Source organism: Periplaneta americana, chromosome 15 (genome assembly GCF_040183065.1).
Source record: "Periplaneta americana isolate PAMFEO1 chromosome 15, P.americana_PAMFEO1_priV1, whole genome shotgun sequence".
In the NCBI taxonomy this organism is placed as follows: Eukaryota; Metazoa; Arthropoda; class Insecta; order Blattodea; family Blattidae; genus Periplaneta; species Periplaneta americana.
In genome coordinates this window covers 30,716,357-30,740,216 of record NC_091131.1, presented here as the reverse complement: position 1 = coordinate 30,740,216, position 23,860 = coordinate 30,716,357, and the positions used below count along the sequence as shown (strand labels likewise).

The 23,860-nt window shown below is 35.3% G+C and overlaps 2 protein-coding genes across 2 annotated transcripts; one reads left to right on the top strand and one right to left on the bottom strand.

Moving 5' to 3' along the window:
* Positions 1 to 2,129: 2,129 nt before the first annotated feature.
* LOC138714761 (transmembrane protein 177) lies at positions 2,130 to 12,966 on the bottom strand. The gene is made up of 5 exons (XM_069846873.1): positions 12,739 to 12,966; positions 12,018 to 12,246; positions 5,686 to 5,976; positions 4,302 to 4,442; positions 2,130 to 2,448 (listed from the first exon to the last, which is right to left on the bottom strand). The coding sequence occupies exons 1-5, from the start codon at positions 12,894 to 12,896 to the stop codon at positions 2,242 to 2,244; spliced, it is 1,026 nt and encodes a 341-aa protein (XP_069702974.1). The 5' UTR covers positions 12,897 to 12,966; the 3' UTR covers positions 2,130 to 2,241.
* A 153-nt stretch (positions 12,967 to 13,119) lies between these two features.
* On the top strand, positions 13,120 to 23,146 carry Eaf (ELL-associated factor). Its single transcript, XM_069846874.1, has 4 exons — positions 13,120 to 13,673; positions 13,814 to 14,045; positions 17,724 to 18,256; positions 22,860 to 23,146. Exons 1-4 carry the CDS (start codon positions 13,538 to 13,540, stop codon positions 22,955 to 22,957), a joined length of 999 nt encoding a protein of 332 aa, XP_069702975.1. The 5' UTR covers positions 13,120 to 13,537; the 3' UTR covers positions 22,958 to 23,146.
* Positions 23,147 to 23,860: the final 714 nt, after the last annotated feature.

Below are 23,860 nucleotides of genomic sequence, written 5' to 3'. Positions count from 1 at the left end.
ATGTAAACCCTCTTTTAAAGAAAACCCTTATTTAAGGGGGGGGGGCGGAGGAAGTAATCCCTCAGAGATTCGTTAAAAAGGTTATACTGTATGCACTTGACAGTTATTTGCGTTGGCAATCCTTCTCATAAAAATAAAATGGATGGTGCGCAATAGCCTTCTGAACAAATCAGAATGTAGCATTTTCTAGCTTCTGCTGCTGCTGTGTTGTCTGTTTGGTACATGCTGTTACTATCACATGCATAATTTGTGAGTTAGTATTATACATAATTTGTAATGCTGGTGTGAAATGTGGCAAGAAAAGACATAACTCGAAGACTAATGATAACTCATGGAATAAGACTCCTTTTGTTTAATGGCATAGCATTAAATACCGTATTTACTCGCGTAATTCACGCCATCGCATATTTCACGCACCCAAATTATTTACTATATAATTTAATAAATTAATTTCCTCGTATATTTCACGCATTTAATATTCGTGAAATACTGTAACAAGTACATACTGAAACTTGAAGTAATGAGGTGTGTTATGTCGAGGAGCCCTGAATGTATGGTATCTTAAATGCCGCAACGAGAGAGTGCATAGCGGTATTTGGGACCGGACAGCTACCTGTTACAGGCGCACCCTTCTCGTCTATGAAAGTCCTTTAAAAATAGGGTATTGACCTCCCCCTACCATTTGAATGGGGGTGGTTTGAAAGCTTTGTGTTGGATCGCATCAGTTGAGTTTGAGACTCGAAAAGGGAAACCTGTCAAAAGTCGTCTGTTAAAAGTTTTAACAATGAATGGTAAATCCCGATATTCGAGTCATACTGCGTCCTTCAAATTAAAAGTTATTGCGTATGCAGAAACACATGGCAACAGAGCAGCTGGACGTGAATTCACAGTTCCAGAAATTTAATATTCGCTACTGGAGGAAACAAATGCATCAAGGAAAGCATTTCGTGGGCCAAAAAGTGGAAAATTTCCTGATCTTGAAGACAAGTTACTAGGATATGTAAGGGAACTGCGTAGTTTTGTCATTTTTACCATTAAAAATATCAGCTTGTGAAATTCCTCGCTTAATTCACGCACCCTTAATTTATATATCGAAATTGCGGGAAAAAAGTGCGTAAAATATTAGAGTAAATACGGTATTCGGCCATTGGAATTGGTGCGAAGAATTCGTCAGCCATTGTGTCAGTTCTCCAGCTACCAAAATTATGCAAAACTGTCGGGTGTATAGTTAGTCATACCTAGAGCAACTGAACACTATTAATTCTAATATACAGGGTGATTCAGACCACCCGTAACAGTAATTTATTTCGGAAACTAGTGCATTAAAATTTTCGAGAAAAAAATATTTTATTACTAAACCACATGTGAACTTTCACTTGAGCTTAATTTCATCAATAAGTTCTAACAGGAAGTAGGGTCAGTGGCGTATCACTTTAAAATTTCAAATGGGAGTATGGGTCAAATAGGGTACCGTTTGATAGAGCGCTTCAAAACAAACAACTTTCATAGAACACGTTTTTATTAATTCCTATTCTTTCAATGAGAAAACGTACGAAAAGGCAATGGGTTATTCGGACCACACGTAAGTCATTTATTTCGGAATCTAGTGCATTAAAATTTTCGAGACAGAAATATTTATTACTAAACCACATGTGAACTTTCACTTGATTTCATTAATCAGCTCTAACAGGAAGTAGGGTCAGTGGCGTATCACTTTAAAATTTCAAATGGGAGTCCGGGTCAAATAAGGTACCATTATTGATGGCATTATCTTTTCGTACGTTTTCTCATTGAAAGAGTAGGAATTGGTAAAAACGTTTCCTATGAAAGTTGTTTGTTTTGAAGAGATCTATCAAATGGTACCTTATTTGACCCGGACTCCCATTTGAAATTTTAAAGTGATACGCCACTGACCCTAATTTCTGTTAGAACTGATTGATGAAATTAAGCTCAAGTGAAAGTTCACATATGGTTTAGTTATAAATATTTTTTTTCTCGAAAATTTTAATGCACTAGTTTCCAAAATAAATTACTGTTACGGGTGGTCTGAATCATCCTGTATGCTTCACAAAATTGATTAAATAAAAAAAGAGACTGAGTTGTGACTGTCAAAATTGAGAACACATAAACCAGTTAGTTAATAATATATATTTACAAATCCTATAACATGTTATTACTAATTTGACACAGTTTGTGCTTTGACATACATTTGCTCGTTGACTACAGAACCAACTTCACATATCACGCAGGGGCTTGTATGTTAGGATCTACACCTTGTGGAATATTTTGAGATTTGCTGTCACTAGCACCTTTCGTGGAACCTGATTCAGTCTGCTTGTTTAGTTCGTCAAGCTGTAGCTTGAAGTATTCCATGCGGTATGTTAGTGGCATGTGCTTTTGCCTCAGCATGTACTGTTCATTTCCTGTTGTCGTATATAGCTTCTCTCCCTGAAAGTCAATCATCACATACATTAATTCAGATATAACATGAAGCTTCGCCTTGACTATCATAATTTCCACTAACTGTTGTTCACTATTTGAAGAGCTATTATACAAATCAAATTAAATCCACTTTTAACTTATTTTGAGCTGAATATGTCATCAACTTCTTACAAACGAATTCCACCACGTGGTAAACCGTATTTTTCAAAAGAAGTTAATTTCACAGCTCTGCAACGTATTCAAGATGTGTGTTTTGGCCATACCACTTTAAATTCTTCCTTCCGTTTGATGCAAAACAAATTAGTTCCTTTTCCAATCAGGTCCAAGCCTGAGGCGCGCATGCTTATTGTGCAGGTACCAACTCGGAGTTTTTAAGATTGGAATTTCACGTTGTGAATATATTTAAATGTTTTTGGAGCTTGTATGTACGTGCGCTTATTATTATTATTTTTTTTATTGTTCATATTGTTATACGAGTCCCGTGCCGTGGCCTAAGGCATCCCGCCTAGGACTCGCGTTACGGAATTGCGCTGGTTCGAGTCCTCATGGGGGAAGAAATTTTCTCATGAAATTTCGGCCAGTGTATGGGACCAGTGCCCACCCAGCATCGTAATGCACTTGGGGAGCTACGATAGGTAGCGAAATCCGGTTGCGAATACCAGCTATAACGGCTGGGGGGGATCATCGTGCTAACCACACGATACCTCCATTCTGGTTGGATGATCGTCCACCTCTGCTTCGGCATGTGGGGGTGAAGCCAGCAGCCGGCTGGTCGGTCTAGGCCCTTCATGGGCTGTAGCGCCACGGATTATTATTATTATTATTATTATTATTATTGTTATACGAGTTAAATATCTAGTAACTGAAGATTGAATAACGAAATATTTAAATTAACTATTTTATTAATTGAAGCTACTCTCGCTGATCAAGTTTATCACTCTGAACATCCTTCAATATGTAAAAATGGCTCATCAAGTTAATATGCGTATTGACGATCAAAGCAATAATATCATTGAAAATAACACTGTGACAATTGGAGAAGTAAATAGAGGATCATGTAAACATAAGCGAGGAGTTTCAAAACAAGCTACTTTGAAGAGGAATCGTTACTCTGATCCATATGGTAAAACATTTATGTGGAAACAACAATGTATACATGGACTTGGACGAAAAAAACATTTCTGTTTTTCAGTGAGGATGATGAGGAAGAAAGAAGCGGAAACCCAGTACTCGCATGTAGCTTACTCCTATCGAATAGCACCAGGGGGCTGCCAGACTTAATGTTCCTGTTCGACAGACGAATCACTATCAACAGTGACATACACCTTCTCTTCATATGCACTGCGGAGAGATTTGGGATTTAACCCAGGCATATTGGTGCACAATCTAGTGATTAGAAGCTGTGCACTGCCACCTCTCCTAATTCCGTGGTAGAAATTATACACGAAAATCTCTGACCCCACTGTGCTTCAGTGGCTGGTCATGATAATATCTTTGAAAAATATTGGAGTGCAAGAGGTCAAATGACTTTATTGTCAAACGCCTGGCATTAGAAAACAACAACAACAACTGGGAATTGAACCCTGGGTCGCTATCACAGCTAACTCAGTGGACCATACTTTTAAAAATCTTGAATAAAGCATAATAACATCGATTTTCATTCTGAATTCTAATGCCAATTTCTTCTTTTGCATTGTTAATTGATTTTGTGTCCCTAAGTATTTAATGTGATCAACTCTTTCGAATGTATTTGTGTTAAAATGTAGGTGATGGAACAAAGGTGGATTTCAACATACTACCACAGAGCTAAATCACTGGACTTTGTTATTAGAATGTGGATAAGAAAGTGTTTTACGTACCTTCTCGCCCATGAGCATCCTCAGAGAAATATTTCTGTTGAGTAGCTTTGTATAGAATTCTATTCCACCTTTAATGTAATTTTCTCCCAATGCACAAACTTCTTTATCCACTTGTGCCTCTAAACAAATTGCTGTGAAATCCTGCAATTAGAAGGTTCAAAATGTATTAAGTCATTGTACACAAACACTAAATTTAATTCTTTGAAATTTGTCAGTATTAATATTATATGTTTGAGAAAATGTAAGTTCATCTTCATCTTTTATTTAGGCATGCATTTATTTTTATAGTTTATCTGCTGCTGATTTATATCTGTGTGTATAGGGTCACAGGTCCTTTGGGAGGATTTACAACTTATCACTACACATTTACAAATAGTGGGACTTCTTTGTCTCGCGGTAGGTTGGTAAGAATGACAGAAGATCATCCCCAACAGCAGACAACATAAGGAACATATACTTGTCCAGCATTGAAGCAAGCAACACTGATTTGGCCTTAAGGGGAGTTGGAAGTTATCGCATGCAGAATAATGATAAAAATAATCTATCTTCATGCAGTCCTAAATATAATACTATTTATCAGAGCTCTTTCATTTTGTAGTGATGTGTGTATACACATTAAGCTTTAAAATTTAAAAAAAGAATGGTTGCTCTAGAGTAAATCTTTACCCTTAAAATAATTTTTTAATTCAAACATAATTTTTTTATAAATTCACTACATGCCTGTGATTAGGTGCACTTTATTCATTTATTATAGCACACAGTGATTTTAAATTTTAGCCACTTACTGCTAATAGGTACTAAAACACACCCTACTACAATTATTAATATATCTGCAATATTATAGGCATAGGGTCTATACCAATCTTCACCATCAATAAATTTAAAAAAAATTTGATTGGTACAAACCCTATGCCTATAATATTGCACATATGTTAATAATTTTAGTAGGATGTGTTTTAGTATCTATTAGCAGTAAGTGGCTAAAATTTCAATTCAATGTGTGCTATAATAAGTGAACAGAGTGTACCCTAATCACAGACATGTAGTGAATTTATAAAAAAAATTATGTTTAAATTTAAAAATTATTTTAAGGGTAAATATTTACTCTAGAGTAACCATTCTTTTTTTTTATTTTAAAGCTTAATGTGTATACACATGTCACTAAAAAATGAAAGAGCGCTGATAAATAGTATTATACTTAGGACTGCTTGAAGACAGGCTATTTTTACCATTATTTTGTGTGCGATAACTTCTAACTCCCCTTAAAGTATGTATTCATATGAATCTTACTATAGGTATATTTCATTTAAAAACTTTTCAGTAATCCATGGCAAATGGTCACCTCATATTGAGTAATGATATATTATCATAGTAAATCTGTTACCTTCATAAATGCCCATGATCCAAATCCAAAGAGACCAACCAAGGTGTACAAGACCACTCTCATTGATAGGGGCTTATTGAACAAATCCAGTCTGTTATTGCAGTTGTTGGTAAATGCGTATAAGAACGTAATAACAGCAACTGGAAATATACTATTGTAGTACACGTATTGTGTCCGAACGTATGCAATTTCACGGGCTATAGCAAATTTCTGTGCATCTTCACTCAGAATCACAGCATCTAGCAACTTCTTTCCTGCTTGGGAGTTCCATGATACTTGATCCATATTCACCTAAGAACACACATTTTACAGTTAGATTCAGCTTACAGTGAAAAGATCATCTAAAATTAGCAATTTTATGGGGTAAGCAAAATATGTAACATACTCATGTTATAAATACTGGGTGTTCATTTCAAAGTGTGTCATGACGTCACTGTTGTGAGTCAGCGATTTGAAGCGAGTTTCAGCTTTTATGTCAGAGAAGTTACCTATTAATCAAGGCGTTCAATCTGAACTTGAAAACGTGTACGGTATAACTTGAATGTGGTAGCAACAGATGGCGGTCTGTGTGCTACCATAACCTCTTTCGAACTGTGTTTTGCGCGGGCAAGTCGTACCCAGGGTATTTGTTATCATCAGTTGCTTACAGCAACATTCCTCAACACAAATGAAATGCTCCGTGTCCATGTTGACCGTCGAAGTTAATGTCAACAAATACTGTACGTAAGTAATCATCTTAACCCTCTCCCCATATCCCAACAGTAAGAAAAAAACTCACCTCAGTACGTGTTTCCAAACAGTTCACATTCCTGCCACTACCGGCGTTACGGTATATATCGGTAAGTACTCTCCTGAATGAACGCCGTACTTGCCAGGCAACTTCTCTGGCACATAGGTAATACACCTCTGCGGAAGTGTAGGAAGATTGAATTCTCTAGGCTCATCAGCTAGCCACATGACGAAATATAGCAAGCCATGACACACTTTGAACTGAACACACAGTAGTTGACTTCACATAATTCTTTTCTAAGTAAAGACATTAAATGTCGGATGATGATCAAAGTGGGTATTACCTAGCACATGCGCTAAATACATGCCTGTCAAAGTCATGCTCCCAAGGCGCAAATGAATACGGAGGGGGTGTTTACTAGTCTCCTAACTGCTACATGTCCCTTGCATTGACTCAACATAAGTTAGGACCGGGCTTGTGAACATAAACAGAGCTGTTGTACTAGTAACAGTGGCGGCTGGTATCATCATCGTTTTTCTCAGTAGGCCTATTGGTCTGTAAAATGTATACAGGGTGATTCACGAGGAGTTATCGCCACTTACAGAGCATATTTCCGAAGACATTTTGAGCAAAAAATGTTATATAAACATGAGACCTATTCTCAATATTTTCAGAGTTACACTAATTTGAAGTTGTTTAAAAAATACCCTTTTTCTTGTTTTAAGAGTGAAAAAATATTACAATTAGAGAATGAACTATTCAGAAGTATAATTTCTTTAATTGGCTAGTGTTCTGAAGCTAAAAGTGTGTTGTTAATTCCATAGTTGCTTTGTACAGACTTTTTTTTTTTTTCAATTTTTAACTAAAAATTACATTTTTCTTACACATTTATCACAACAAATATAAATCACGTCATACTTGTACTCTCTTTAAGACTCTATATTAGGATGCAGAATTGAACTGTGAAGAATCAAGTTGCTAGAAGCCGTGTGATCTGTAACAACTGTTGTGATAAGCATGTAAGAATGTAATTTTTAGTTAAAAATTGAAAAAAAAAAAATTGTACACAGCAACTAAGGAATTATCAACACATTTTTAGCTTCAGAATACTAGCCATTTAAAGAAAGTATACTTTTGAATAGTTCATTCTCAATTTGTAACATTCTTTTACCCTTAAAACTAACGAAAAAAAAAAAAGTATTTTTAACAGCTTCAAATTAGTGTAACTCTGAAAATATTGAGAATAGGACACATGTTTATGTGGCAGTTTTTGCTCAGAATGTCTTCAGAAATAAGTTCCGTAAGTGGCAGTAACTCATCGTGAATCATTCTGTATACATTTTATGGACCAATGGGCCTACTGAGAAAGACGAGGATGATGATAAAGTTATTACAGTAATAAGGTAAAAAAGGTAAAGGTATCTCCGTAACATGCCATGAAGGCACTTGGGGGGCATGGAGGTAGAGCCCCATGCTTTCCATGACCTCGGCACTAGAATGAGGTGGTGTGGTCGGCACCACGCTCTGACTGCCTTTTACCTCCTGGAAAGACCCGGTACTCTATTTTATAGGAGGCTGAGTGAACCTCAGGATCAAACCCCAGACCTTCCAGTTTGTAGCCAGCTGGTCTACCAACTGAGCTACCTGGCTGCCATTACAGTAATAAGTATATACCAAAATATATACCAAAATAATGAGGCAACAGTGAAATGAAAATAGTAGGGAAAATGAACAGTTTGGGAAAAACGTGTTTTACAGGCAATACTGTTGACAAACTGTCGTTTGGTAAGTCATCACTAGAGCAACTAACAGCTGTAGCTGGGCAACATATACTTAAACAAAGACTGTGAGGTTGAGTATCAGCATGATCTCTTGTTGTGAATTCTGGAAAAGATAACAAGTGTATTTAACATATGTCATTATCTTCTGTTATTTATTTACTAGCCGTATCCGTGCGCTCCGCTGCACCTGTTAGAAATAAATATAAAGTAATTACATAATTAAAATAGGACGTTTGATCCAGGGAACAACTTTTACAACAGCGCAAGATAATCTGCTTCGCTCATTACCCAATTTTTTTTTGCATTGCATTTATTGCATATATATTTTATGTATTTTAACACGATTCAATTGAGCATAGTTAAAATTTGAATTATAAAATAATGGATTGCTAAGCTAACGTACTATTACTGCATACTAAATCAATACACTCTCGTTGTTCGTTAATTCTCTGAGATTAAAATGAGTGTACATAAATATTATTTTAAGAAATACAGAAAACGAATGTACAAAATAGCCTATCATATTTCTGTGCATAAGAAGCTATTTTAATCTTATCTGTCCTCGATTTACTCAGACGTTACTGTAATAACATTATAGCATAATGTCCATCTAGAGAAACTACACTTTCCAATGGTGAAATAATAATTAATTATACAAATCGGTTAATTTAGCTTCTGATATTACTTCATGCAAACAAAAACATTGTCTGTAGGCTATGTTTAATAGCTTTCGATTGTTTTTGTCCAAGGCCCCTTATAGACGAAGTCATTTGTTTTTTAATTCATTACACGGCCTTAGATGGCAGTTATTTTAATTTTAAAACTCATTTATCTCATTAAATATCAGTCCTATCAAAATTTTTCAAAGAATAAAACTTATTGCAAATTATGTTTAAAGAAAATTTTGTTATGTATCATTTTTAACAAAAATCAATAATAAGCGAGATATTTCGATTTATTTAATTCAGGCCCCCTTATAACCCCCCTTTTAAATAATGTATTTTGAATGCCATATAGCCTAAAATCTAAGGGAACAACTGGATAATACGCACGGCAGACCAATATCGATAGTCGACTCTACTCGCTGGCCACTAGTCACCGGGCCGTACCGAGCCGTATCAAACAAAATATAATCGAAATGGTGGTAGTCAAATTCGCGACTATATTCTTAAATAATTCACTCCATTAGTCAAGTTCAAGGTTTTATGTAGTACAACGGCGGTTTTTTGAATGCATTAAAAGAAAATGAAGATGTAATAAGATAATAAACTAGGTTATCACAAGGAAATTAACAGGATAAAGGTGTGTTTCACGGAATACAATTAAAATGACGGAAAGTAAATTTCCGGTTAATGTTCGCCAAAGCGTAAAGTACGTAATTATGACGGCGTTGCTGTTTTATTTCTGGCCTATAGAAAAATACTTAGCCTTTTACGAAAAAAAAATTTAAGGACCATGAAATTATTCACCGCTTTCATTATAGGCCTATTATTTTTTAACCAAAGCTAATCTAACCTAACCTATCCTAACCTATCCTAACCTAACCTATCCTAACCTAACCTATCCTAACCCAACCTAATTTATTCTAAACTAACCTAACCCAACCTAACCTATCCTAACCTAACCTATCCTAATCTAACCCAACCTATCCTATCCTAACCTATCCTATCCTAACCTATCCTATCCTAACCTAATCTATCCTAACCTAACCTATCCTAACCCAACCTAACCTAACCCAACCTAACCTATCCTATCCTAACCCAACCTAACCTATCCTAACCTTACCCAACCCAACCAAACTTAACCTAACCCAACCTAACCTAACCTTCTCCCATTCCTCGACCTCATATCACTTATCACATGCGGCTCGCGACAGGATATTGCCTGTCTGCGCATGCGCGGACTTGGCTAATAAAAACCTAAACTAACCAAACCTAACCTTCGTATATCCAAGGTCTGTAACCGGAACAAGAAGGGATCTCAATCATTTAATCTTCAATGTACACGCGAAAATAATTTCAAGGATCACGCTTCCACTGCATGAGAGGTCCGCGCATGCGCTACAGCAAAACTGTTTCTGTCGCGAGCCTCTCATCTAAGCCACTCGTCATAATTTACCCGCAATATTTGCGCAAATACACCTTGTACCTAACAGTGGTGCTTAACATTTAATAAAAAAAAAAACAAAGATAGCAAAACTGTTTTGTCTCGAAACTCTCATCTAAGTCATGTAATAAGTTTCAAACAATTATAAAATACGATAATTTGGTCCAGGGAGCATCCGTTTTTGATGCAAAGATAATTCGTTTGGCTAGTTTCTTAAATGAAATTACGAAATGGCGTTCCTGTGCTTAAGTCACGTAATCTACTTGCAATATATTTGCGCAAATATACCTTGTAGCTAACAGTGGTGCTATCTCTCAGTAATGTTCAGAACGAAGGGGGCACAGAAAGAAAATAAACAAATTTCTCTCTCTAATGACGCCACACACCAACATCGTGTTCTTATGTTGGCGAGATTGTGTATTTAGTAAAATTTGGCGCTAAACGTAACGGCACGGTTCAATGATACCGTGGGAATTCTCCAGTATAGCGAATCTAAGTTACAACGAACTTAATTTATATTCCAATTTTCATCGAAATCCGTTCAGCCATTATCGCGAGAAAAGGTAACAAACATACAGACAGACAGACAGACATAGAAACAAAAATTTCAAAAAAGCGATTTTCGGTTTCAGGGTGGTTAATTATATATGCTAGGACCAATTATTTTTGGAAAATCGAAAATTACCAGAAACATTTCGGCTACAGATTTATTATTAGTATAGATTTATTTACGTACAAAAACTTCCCTCATTAATGGGCTGCCACATGGACAAGGTAGAGACAACTGAAATATTTTTAATGACAGAAGTCTAATATAAAAATACAAGTAATAGCCTTAATACATTAATAACTCGAGGGGGGAGGGGGAAGTAACATGAACTGAAGAATCTGATTTTCTTTACACAAAATCATGAAAAGTTATGATTTCTGCCAAAAAATGGTTTCTTAATATGGAAATGTGCAACAATTGTGGTACCTAAAAAATATGACTTGTCGATCTTGTGAAGCCCAAAACTGCACCAAAAATTTGGATATAATTTCTCGCGCCTCAGTCATTAAGCCAACAATGTCCATACTGTCTAACATGTATCTGTTCTTAAGTACATGACAGTAGGCTCATTATGCTATTCTCGGAGTCCACTTCCTCTGGCTGCCCTTCCTGAGTTTCAAAATGGACAGTAGGATCCAATAAAGCATTATAGTCTAGCATTATAAAATTCTGTAACAACGAAAATTAAAACATATTTCACTTGACGAAATGTATCAGAGGAAGAACATTTGTTTGTGTAGTCTGACTAGTGTAATATATAGCTAGTCGGCGATGTAGGCAATGAAGGGGGAAAGGAACTGGCCACCCTACCCCATTATCTCCTGGCCTAGTCGCCTCATAAGTGGTGCCTTCTTTTTTTTAGTATCACTTGTGAGGTTCAGACCTGTCTTCGGACAGTTGACTAAACAACAACAATGAAATAAAATTATATTGTAATAAAACCTAGAATAAACGTGAAAGTTTAGCTAACTTCACTTCTTCTTATAACTAGTTATATAGTAATATATATCATCATCATCATCACATCCCTCACATTAGACCCTGCAGGATCTGTTACGGTCTCATGTCGTAATATATATATAAAAGACAAATTTAGGCCGATTGTAATATTCATGTAACTTATTGCATTACTGGTAAAATTACGACAAAACCATTGTTATCTTACAAGAAGATGGTTTCGATCCACATCTTCAGGCTTTGAATATCCAAAGTTTGAGGGAATTCCCACAATCGCTCCTGATCTTGTTTGTAAGCATCCTGCATGAAACATGTCAAATCCAAACACTGTGAAGGGTCGAATAAGTTTACGTTCTTTAACAGACAATTTCATATCATTCATGACGTCTTCTATCCGTTTCTGAACTTTGCCTGGGATTGGAATACCTATTCCAAGCCTGTAAAAGAAAGAAAGTATTATTTTATACAACACTATTTAAAGAAAGCATATTGCACTGTCATCACAAATGGACTTATAACGCTTGTCTAATAATATGTAACTGCCCTTTATTCACAATGAAGTGTTAATTATGCTTGTAACCAGTAATATAAGTACAATTCTCATTACAATATGAAGTAAAAGAATTTCAAAAGTTGATGAATACTAGTCAACCAGCAATGATGAGTTTTGGCCTCCAAACTGTTTATTTTCTGATACTACTAAAATCAGTCCAAAAATAAATTGTGGAAATTTTGTATACATAAAGGAAATAGAATAGAAAATGTGAAGGAAAACAAAATAAACTATTATTCGAATTTTCTTTCTGTTGTATAATCTATGGGTCCCTAATCTGTATGTCATAAGTTTATGTTTTTATGTGTTAAATTTAATACTTTGTTGATACTATAATCAATCCTAAATACCAAAATAGATTCATAACCTCACTTACCCATACATTTGGACGATTTCTTTGTATTTGTTCAATAGAAATGTATGAGATAAAAAGTACGCTGATGAAATACCAATACCTAAACAACATACTCCCCCGAAAACAAATTTCCTTCCCGGTTCTGTGGCAAACCAAGAGACTGATCTCCGAATCTTCATTTTTAGTTATTTTACTCTAACCTCACACATCAACCATGCTGAATGATATTCGACAGTCTGATGTTTTCTAATTTCATGTTACCAATATAACCAACTACGGATGTATTTATTTTAATATCAGTTTGCATCAAAACAGACTTCAATACGGGTATTATTAATTTAATCCTAGTTTTTATTTAATTAAAACAATCAAATATATCAGTTTACTTCATTCCCTTTCTTAAATTGTTAAAAAAAATATTACTGAATGACAATACGGTTGGTATGAAGGGGAATGTAAGGTTTTGCGCAGTCTGGTACAGATGGCATGGTTTTTAATAATTGAGAAGTGTGCTTATCTTTGATCCTCTCACCTGTTAAATCGTACGTCATTTGTATTTCGTAGTACACTAATTTGCCGTTTTGTTGAGACCGTTCATGTGTTATTGTGTGAAATAGGTCATGGAATATGGAACAGTAATGAGGTACTTAGAGTGCTAAATTAGTGCTGTAAATTAAATTATAGATGAAGAAGAATCATAATCATCATCATTTATCAGAAGAGTTTGTTAAATGGTAACGTGTGGTGCTGAAAATACTTGTAAAGCTAATGTGATTGTCACCAGCCTTGCCACACGATAGGTATTAGTAGAGATCTATATATGCAGAAGTGCCAACTTAATGGAGTGAATGGCGATAATATGGCTGATAAGCTGGGCTTAGGGCGTGAAGTACGTGAGTTGAAGCTCGGTCCAAGCTTTACCAACAGCAGAGGAAATTCTTTTCACACTTTACGTTGTAAGTTATGACAAGAAAACTGATCAACCATATGACAGTTGAACTTGTAAAGTTTGGGACAATGTTTTTGTTGTAAATTGACATTTATCATTATTTTTATTTAAAATCAGATTTGTGATAATGTTCAACTCATTTTTCAGATGATTTTAAGCCCGCAAGTGTCGATGTTAGTAAGGTGGCCACTGTTGATGTTGGACAAAATCAACAAGTGACAGTAACTGTTCCACATCTAGATGGAGCTGGGACACCTCACACTGTATTCAAGGGTTCTCAACGCCCATATCACAAAGAATGTGTCCTTATTATCGACAGGGTGACAGGGGAAATCACCCTAGAGAAATTGAGTACCAATATCCAAGTCAAGAAAACAAGGTTAGTTTCCTTACGATGGCAACTTATAATCGTCTAAAGTTGTGGAAAGGAATGTATCTGGATCTTGAAAGGAATGTAATAGTAAACGAATTGGCTCAATGAAATAGGGGTGAAATTACATACTGTCAGTACGATAAACAAATGCGGTAGGTATACCATAACATTTTAATTTTTTGTTGTTATTTCAGTGAATTAAAATATATTTTTTCTTGAATTCTAGTTTCTTCTCTTAGTCAACTAGGATTCATTAATTTACGTCATTTTCAGAGTTATCAGTATATTAGAAAAATAGGTTGTATGTAAGAGTTTAAAGTTTATATAGCATATTTATATTTGAAAGTATTCTAAACGAATTGCATTTATTGTATACAAAGAGAAAGTAGCTTCATAATTTTCAGTAAAATATCTAGAGCAATTAAAAAGTGAGGCTTTGTGGCATTTAATTTGCTTTAATTTTCGATTTAGATAAATAATTATATAATTTAAGTTAATCACTATTTGAATTTGTTAATATTTGTGGTAATTTCCTAGTACCCGGTACTCGTTACATAGGTCGTTTTTATGTTCAACATATTTAGTATAACTTGTTGCTCCACCCCCTAAAGCCCCTCTTGGGGACTTGGCCCCCAAACCTTCATGCAATTAATTTATAATAATTAACCGGTCCATCACATTTGAGTTGAAGGTACCGGTACATTCTTTAATAAATCACTGAAAAACAAATGTGAATATACAGGATGTGGAGTGTGTACGAAATTATTATTATTTTTGGCGCATCATTTTTACGTAAATAGCGACAAATAAAAATTAACATGCCACATAACATTATTTTAAGAAATACAGGAAACAAGCATGAATAATATTCACCATTCTTAATGATCGTGGGATAGAAAAAAAAGTATGGAATAAAAATTACATACAAATATGCGTGTAATAAATAAGCAAACCATCTTCGATTAATCATTTCAAAACAACGTGAATATAGCGTGGATTGTGTAGGAAAATAATTTCTTATAATGTTGCTCCCAATGTGCATCATTGTTAACTTATGAAAACAAATTAAATTTAACATGGCATATAAACACTATTTGAAGAAAGATAGGAGATATTAAGTAATATTCATCGTTCTTAATGATCTTCGGATGGAAAATAACAATGAAATATGTACCAAATAGAAATTACATACAGGTGAGCATATAAAAAAAGAGTAAGTAGAATCATTTATTTGATTAATAAGCTTAAATTACTCCAGGTTTAGTGTAAGAATGGTCTATGTAACGAGTACCGGGTACTAGGAAAATACCATATTTGTTTCCTACAGTTACAACAAATTCGGAGTGAAGGTATGAAAACTTGCCACATTAAGTGTAACATAAGAATAAGAACAGCCCGTGAAATCCCGTAAGGGCAAGAGCAAGGGCCTTCTATAACGCTAGTTACAAAGCTAGCTTGATTACTCTCAATTTGGGAGCCAATCCAATTGAGACTTTTTTTCTGCTCTTCCTGCCTCTGGTTAATATCTTTCTCTGCGTTTGTGCATTCGTCTTTCATACTACATTCCATCCTCTTTATATTCGCCGTAATTGTAATATACTGATTGAAAAAGTTATTAACACAATAGACCTATTCAGAATTACCTTACTGATCAGACAAATATAGGATTCGTACTCTGTCACGGAGATAAACTACGTAGAAGTTTTTATGGCTGGCTATGTCGTAACATTTGTTGAAATTTTTGGTTGAAAATTTTCTTGTTAAGAAAAGTACCGGTATCTATAAATCTGTAAACATTTAAAGTTACTTATATAAAGTTTGCTAGTATTGATGCTGTCAAAAATTTTTATTTTTAATTTTGCAAGACAGTATTTTAAAAACTGACATGAAATTAAGGTGGGATGTCATTTGGACATCTGTGACTGCTAACTGATTTATGTGACAGTAACTTTTATCTCCATGTATCTACTTTGAAAATAATATAACGATTTTTTATTCACATGGCTTGTACTCATGGTTTTATCTTACTTTTCTTGTATTCCGGCTTATTAAAACAATTTTGCAATCAATATTAAGAATACTCATAGAAGACCTTGTTTAGATCATACTTTTTAGAAATAATACGCCAATTATTGTCTGTCCTATTGTACTGCAATTCGAGATTTTGCATGAAGTTCAGAACCTTCCTAAGCAGTATGTATTGTTCCTTCATTAAACACCTTTTCATCAAAGGGAAGATTTTATGAACTAAGATTTCACACTCACACACTGTGTGCTCTGTTGTTTCAATTTTTTCCATAAAGATTCCACAGATAGCCTACATCTTACTCATCTTTTTCAAACACATACACACACTCTTGTTCTTATAAGTGATGAATGAAAGGACAAGGTATTGTGTTCTCCATCTTTTTGTTTTAATTGGATTACTTTACGATGCTTTATCAACTGCGACTGTTATCTAGTGTGTGAGTGAGATGGTGATAATGCCAGCGAAATGTGTCCACCGAAAGTTACCCAGCATTTGCTCTTAATGAATTGAGAGAAAAACCCGGTAAAAATCTTAACCAGGTAACTTGTCCCAACCAGAATTTGAACCTGGACCCACTCGTGGCCAGACATGCTAACCATTACTCCACAGCTGTGGACCTTCTGTATCTCGATATTTCACAAAGACAAATACAGTAGAACTCTGTTATAACGACATCCAAGGGACCTTAAAAATTATGTTGTTATAAACGAGTGTCGTAGTAACCGAGATTCACATTATCAGTCTAGTGAGGTGGAAAATGAAAATAACAAACTTAATTAGACTTAGTTTAGATTTATGTATTGACTTTTAAGCCTACAATGAACATAATAAAATACACGTAGGCCTACAATTATAAATACAGTATTCTTTATTAAAACAGTTTGTTCAGTACTCACCAAACTACTTTACTTAGAAGTGAAGTAATCAATCATTTTACTCTGTTGTCTTCTACTTGCCCAATACACACTTTCTATGGCTAAACTACATTCTATGTTCATAATTTCAGTTGCAATTTCACTACTCCCTTCCCTAGCTTCATAGAACATGTTCATAATTCTAATGACTTCTAAAGTATCACTCACTTCTTTTAGTGGCCATACTGCATTAAAATGCGTGCACTTAGTGAAAACTTCCTGTCGAAACTGATCTAATACCGCATGAATTCGGGCAGGTTACAATGGGGTGGGGAATCTGCCTGCATTCCAGAGGTCTATGTCAGAAGGAGACTGTAAAGAGTTTATCAGGATCAGATTTCAACAAAATATTTCGTAAAATACTTTGGTTCTTAGAAAATCTTATTCCAAACTGAGGTTGAAAATGACGTTATATGCGAGGTAGACTCATATGCGTTTGTCGTATTAAGCAAGGTAGGAAAGCATATGTCTTATGGGGAATTAGTTGGGACCACAGAATATTTGACGTTATGGGCGAGGTGTCGCACAAAACGAGGTCGCTATAACCAAGTTCTACTGTACATAAAACTCATAATATAAATATTGTATGCTTATTTATTTCACTCTTTTTAAGTGAGCAATGCCAGTGCTTGTGAACAGCCTATCATTGATCACACAGCTTTCTTATTCTCATATTTCCTGTTGTTGGTGTCGAAGACATGATACTGGTATTACATGTACTGTAACAATTCCTTATTTCAGAATGGAGACTATCCACAAGTTGGCACCTCCACCACCATCGTCTTCACGTCCTTTGACTCCAGTGGACTCATTGATGAATTCCCATAGTAGAAACAAATTACCATCTCCACAACACCGCTCCAACAAGAAGAAAACTTCCCCTAAGCCGAACCAGCTGACGTCTACACTGGGGTGCATTCCACGCCATTCACCCTTGCATGCTTCCCCTTCATACCCCACATCCAGGTCTCCCTCGAGAGGTCTGCCCCCTCAGCACAAGTCACCGCCCTCACTGCCAGGAAGTCTTCCAGTAATCGGCCTTGAAGACTCGGATTTGGGGTTTGGGAGCTCTTACACTCCATCTCAGCCCCCACAGCAGCCAGACGTTCCTGACTATGCCCGACCTGCAGACGATGATGGAGGCGTGGCAAATGCAGAAGATACAGGAATCCTGTCGGACTCGTCTTCTGATTCTTCAGACTCTAGTGGGTCCTCATCAGGTTCTGATAGTGAGGCAGAAACACAACCAAGCAACAGTGCGGTTACCTCAAATGGTATGATTTGTATATAACTTGCAGGTATTTTGATCTTAAGCTAGCTTATAGATGAATTATTGACTTACACCAGAATAACCGTCACAACTACCACCACTGCTGCCACGAAAACTGCCATTGCTGACAACATAATCATCGTCATCATCCATAATGTAATAAGTGTTGGACTTTTGAAAGCTCTCCATTTTGTAATAATCATACACAATGAATTTATTATTATTTATTAGTGGAGTTAAGGCCATCAGGCCTTCTCTTCAACACCACCAGCAATGCAATACAACCACAGTCTAGTATATACAGTCGTGAAGCTTGGGGTGATTTTTTGCATTTCTCGCGATAGTTGCTAGCCGCTTGGAGCGTTGTGTGTACTAGGAACAATAGACTGTATCACTGCCATTGTGATCTAATCATCATCATCATCATCATCATCATCTGTGGTCATAGTTTAGCCTTGACCTTAAGAATTGTCGCCCAATCTTCCCTCTCTAGGGCTCTCCGTCTCCATCTCTTAATTCATCCTGAACATCATCCAACCATCGTAGTTTAGGTCTTCCTGCTCTTCTTTTACCACTTAGCGTGGCATCTAGTAATCTTTTAGGAATATTATTATTGTCCATTCTGATAATGTGGCCCAGCCACTCCAGCCGTCTAATTTTTATATCAGTGACAATACTTGGATCTTTATATAGTTTTTGTAGTTCAGAATTGGTCCTAATTCTCCACTCTCCCCTGTCATAAATAGGGCCATAAATTTTTCTTAAAATTTTCCTTTCCCACATATTTAAGATGGTTATTGCTCGTTCAGGTAGAGTCCAGGTTTCGCTTCCAAAAGTCACCATAGGTTTCATAATTGTTTTATAAATCCTCACCTTCATTTTTTTTTTAGATATATCTGGTTCTTATAATTTTATCTAATGCTCTGAGGCGTCGATTACCAATGGCTATTTTATCGTGATCTAATACAGGCCGTAAGGCAGACCATGTGACTCGCTTAACTCAATCATGAAGGGTGGCGTTTCAACCATATAAATTAATTGGAATGCATAAAAGTAACATATATTTCTCTAAAATGTAGTGTAATTGCATTAATAAAATTTAAAACAATGATTAGGAGACACTTCAGACATAATTCCTTGCGAGTTAAGGTGTAATATTATTTTTGGTGTGAAAATTACGTTGTTGATATGTGTAGTAGACATACCTGTCTTTATTTCGATTAAATATTGCGAAATTCTTGTACATTCATTTATGCACGATTCAATTATTTTCAGTTGCACCGCACGAATATTTAGACATGTTGAAATTATAGGTTATGTTTACTGTCCCAGTTGCCCCTTTCTGTCTAATTTTAGTGGTCTCCAATGCCCTGCCATTCATATGGAAATATTATAGGTTATGTTTGCTATATCTTATATTCCTAAATTCGCAATTATACATTATAATTAAGCATAATGCCATGTATGATACTCCGCACATTCAATTTGTATGTATTTTAACACTACAATTGAGTATTGAATTATTGTATTTATCTACTACCTAAGAGACGAAGTAACAATCGTACGTACACTAATTTCATAAGAGTGGTATGATAAATTTTCTGTCTTTATCAAGGAAGGTAGATGTGGTATATTAAAATCACAATATAAATTCTTTTTTATTAAACCTCAAAATAGCTTCCATTCTAAACTTAAAATGTTGATGCGAAAAGATTATGTTAACATGTAAAATTCTCTTCACATTAAAATAACACAGTTTTGTAATTATTTCTGCAATATATCATGCAACAAGAAGTAAAGGGAACTTATGGACACATTACACTAAATAAAACTTAACTATGATACGCAATAAAGTTATAATATAATAATTCACTGAGCTCCATACACTGAAATAGAAAACCCGAACATATATTCTAAATCGAAAAGGCATTGACTGTGCCGTATTTCGCATTGTTGTGAAAAGTTGTGTAAACTATCAAATGTTCGTTATCGGTTGTAATAACTGTAAATGGCTAAAATACAGTAATTTGAGTAATAGTATGGGACAAGGAAACGTTTGTTGCACTATAAATTCTAAGAAAAAGAGGTCAGAGTTATCCTTCCGAAAGATTCAGGAAGGTGAGTTTATAAAATATAATAAATACTTTATGAAAATAATATATAAACCTTATGTATTTCGTATTTCAATAGTGGAAGGAAGGTGTTAATTTTTCAAAAGAACACGATATCAAAAGTACAATACATTTTATCATCTGGTAGGGAAAGAGTCTATGATGAGGCGATAGTAGCGATCCTGGTGGCTAGCAACTATCTATGGATGCATATTTCAACTGTCTATGTTTGCATATTTAGTAAGTATTGAGCTTCGCAACTGTATATACTAAACTGTGATACAACTACAAGAAAAAATTATACATCACTGCAATTAATCTACTGTAATAACGAGTAACAGAATGAATGTGACATAAAAAAAACAAGTGAACGTACAAGTAGAAATTGAAAATAATAAAAATTGGTCTAACATATTAAATGATGTGAAAAAGAAAACATAAAGTAAAAAGTAAAACAAACACAAAATAACAGTGACACTCAGCATCATTATTATTAACCAAGGGACATTAAGCTGTTCTAGTATCCTGGCACAAAGACAAGAGAAAGGGTTAATCTAACAAAATGAAATTATTGTCAAAATATTAAACATAAAAACTTCGGCATAAATTTAGCAACTTCTCAGAAACGGATTTCATGAGATAAAACATACTTTTCTAGTTTACTTTTAAACTGTGACAGTGTCTGGCAATCCCTGACGTCACTAGGTAACGAATTCCAGAGGCAAGGCAATGATACAGTGTAGGGAAATTCTGTGACGAGGAGTAGAGAGGAGAAATTGATGCTGATTTCGTTAAGTAGTGTCCTGTGCATGTCCTGAATATTTTTTAATTAGTTCTTTTTCTGACAACGACCTGAAAGATGCATAAACATTAAGTCACTTAATCTATGATTGCGGAAAACTACAACAGCAAAGAAAATTGTTAATGGAAATGATCCTAAGAGTTTGCCATTGTCAGAAAAAAGAACTAATTCAAAAATATTCAGGACATTTCAATAAATTCATTAAAATAATGTACAAGGTGATGCACGAAATGTTATACCATTTCTTTTACACATAGTGCATATTTATTTTTATTGAAGTAGTATAAAAACGGTACAGAATTAATCGTTATAGTCTGGAAAATGTTTCCTAAACAATATGACCACCATTTTTCCTCACAACCTCTTGCAAAGGAATGCTTATGTTCGTCACCACTCTCTGACACAAATCTTCAGATAGCACATGGCACAACTCCACTATATGGATTCAGAGCTATACTACATTTTCTGGCTTCGTGTTGAACACTTTCTCTTTAAGAAATCCTCGTAAAAAGTAATCATACAGATTAACGTCCGGACTATGAGGTGGTCACATTTTGCAGTCCTCATGTGTTTCAGGAAACTGATGTGACATCACACGAACCATCAAACATCTCATATAGAAAATCAAGAACAGTGTTTGCAGAATGTGAGTGGGCTCAATCCTGTATGAACCACTGCTTTTGCATAGAGAGACATATTGCCAAGAGACTGGGAATAAAACTGTTTTCCGTCTACACCTGTGGAGTAATGGTCAGCGCATCTGGCCGCGAAACCAGGTAGCCCGGGTTCAAATCCCGGTCGGGGCAAGTTACCTGGTTGAGGTTTTTTCCGGGTTTTCCCTCAACCCAATACGAGCAAATGCTGGGTAACCTTCGGTGCTGGATCCCGGACTCATTTCACCGGCATTACCACCTTCATTTCATTCAAACGCTAAATAACCTAGATGTTGATACAGCGTCGTAAAATAACCCAATAAAATTAAAAAAAAAAAACAAAAACCGTTTTCCAAAATGGCTTTGTACCAAACTTGGTTGATGGTTTCATTCGAGAAAAATGGATGACTCTGTCCATGGCTCGAAATTGCGACCCATACATTTCTTTCTCTTGCAGTATGCGAAGATGTTCCCTCACCTAGAATCGAACATTTTACTTATTCACAACACCGTTTACATGCCGTCTGCTATCTGAAGACTTGTGTTGGAGAGTGATGACGAACATAAGGGTTTGTTTACAAAGACTGTGAGGAAAAACTGCGGTCAAATTGAACATGTTATTCCTTAGCAAACATGTTCCAGCCTATAATGATTAATTCTGTATCATTTTTGTACTGCTTTAATATAAATAAATATGTGTTATGTGTAAAAGAAATGGTATGGAATTTCGTGCATCACCCTGTATGTGCATCACATTTTCTTGAGACTACAAGAAGTAACAGATATCCTTCTCAATTGTTAGAGCATAAAATACTACAGGTTTTTAATGTTTTCAGTTTCCTACAATATTTGTGTGTTTCTATTTCTTTGTTGCATAATATGTAAGATAGAATTCTTCGTACCAACTCATAATGTAAGGATGTTTCGTCATAGGGATATATTTCATTCTGTTTATGTGATTTATACGTATTCTTGTTAAGAATTCTTCAATTTTCTTTTACATGACTCTTACATGATTATTGATTGATTGCTTTCCTGCAGGCCATATCAACGGGACCGCCTCTCCTTCTTTGTCGATGCCAGACCACCTCCTGTCAGAAGACCTGCAGTTGTCTGAGTCAGGATCCGAGAGTGATTGACTGTCAGAACATGATGCAGTGGATGTTGCGATATTGTGAGTACTTGTTGCGTCCAGTCCGGCAAAGTCTATGTCTCCCCTGAAAACAACCCTGCCATTCTACTCAAGGTACAACTCTGTGTAGGTTCATTCACATGCTGTTATTTACTCATATTTTAAGAATCGTTACTGTAAAAAAAAAAAAAAGAAACGAGAAGATAAATGAAATTGTGTTTATAAAATAAAATAAAACAATTATTGTGGTATATAAAATTTTGTGATCATTCTGTAGGCATAATAAACATTGCTCTGGAGGATAATGGAATACTGTATATCACATTGGGACAGTATACAGTACGAGAAATTTAAATCAGTAAGTGTGTGTGAAAGCTGTAACCTGCCCTATAGTATTACACAAGGCCCATGATTTGGATTTAGAGCAGTTAAATAGTACCAACATCATGATACTAGAGTTAATAAGATGAATTTCATTAGCGCAATGTGATGCTGTGTCTGGTTTGTTCAAATGGTTGAGTTAATTTTGTAAATTATGGCAGTACCATATTCATCATTAATAAAATGCATAAGTAGCTACTTTTAGTTTTAAATTTACCTTTTATTATGTTATTACACTATAAACAGTGATTGCACATTAGGACTGATTCTGTTAGGGACTTTCAGTTCACTACTTGGTATAATCTTTTCGCTGTAAGAAAAATCCTAATGTAAACAATAGCACGTGACTGAAGTGAGGCTTCATTGGCCACTGTTTGGCGCCATAGATTCTTAGTATATGTTCCTGCCCACTGTTGTACATTCTGTTTCATGTTAAACATTCCCCGTTACTCGTCAAGTAGGCCTAACCTCACTACTATGCATTTGTTTGCTTAGGAAACATTTACTTTATAATTACTGCAATTAAATT

Coding starts and splice junctions, on each gene's coding strand:
- LOC138714761 (XM_069846873.1), bottom strand. CDS start 12,896: ATGAAGATTCGGAGATCAGTCTCTTGGTTTGCCACAGAACCGGGAAGG. Junction 12,247..12,738: donor GAAATCGTCCAAATGTATGG/GTAAGTGAGGTT, acceptor TTTCTTTTACAG/GCTTGGAATAGGTATTCCAA. Junction 4,443..5,685: donor GATCATGGGCATTTATGAAG/GTAACAGATTTA, acceptor TTCTAATTGCAG/GATTTCACAGCAATTTGTTT.
- Eaf (XM_069846874.1), top strand. CDS start 13,538: ATGCAGAAGTGCCAACTTAATGGAGTGAATGGCGATAATATGGCTGAT. Junction 13,674..13,813: donor TTCTTTTCACACTTTACGTT/GTAAGTTATGAC, acceptor CTCATTTTTCAG/ATGATTTTAAGCCCGCAAGT. Junction 14,046..17,723: donor ATCCAAGTCAAGAAAACAAG/GTTAGTTTCCTT, acceptor TCCTTATTTCAG/AATGGAGACTATCCACAAGT.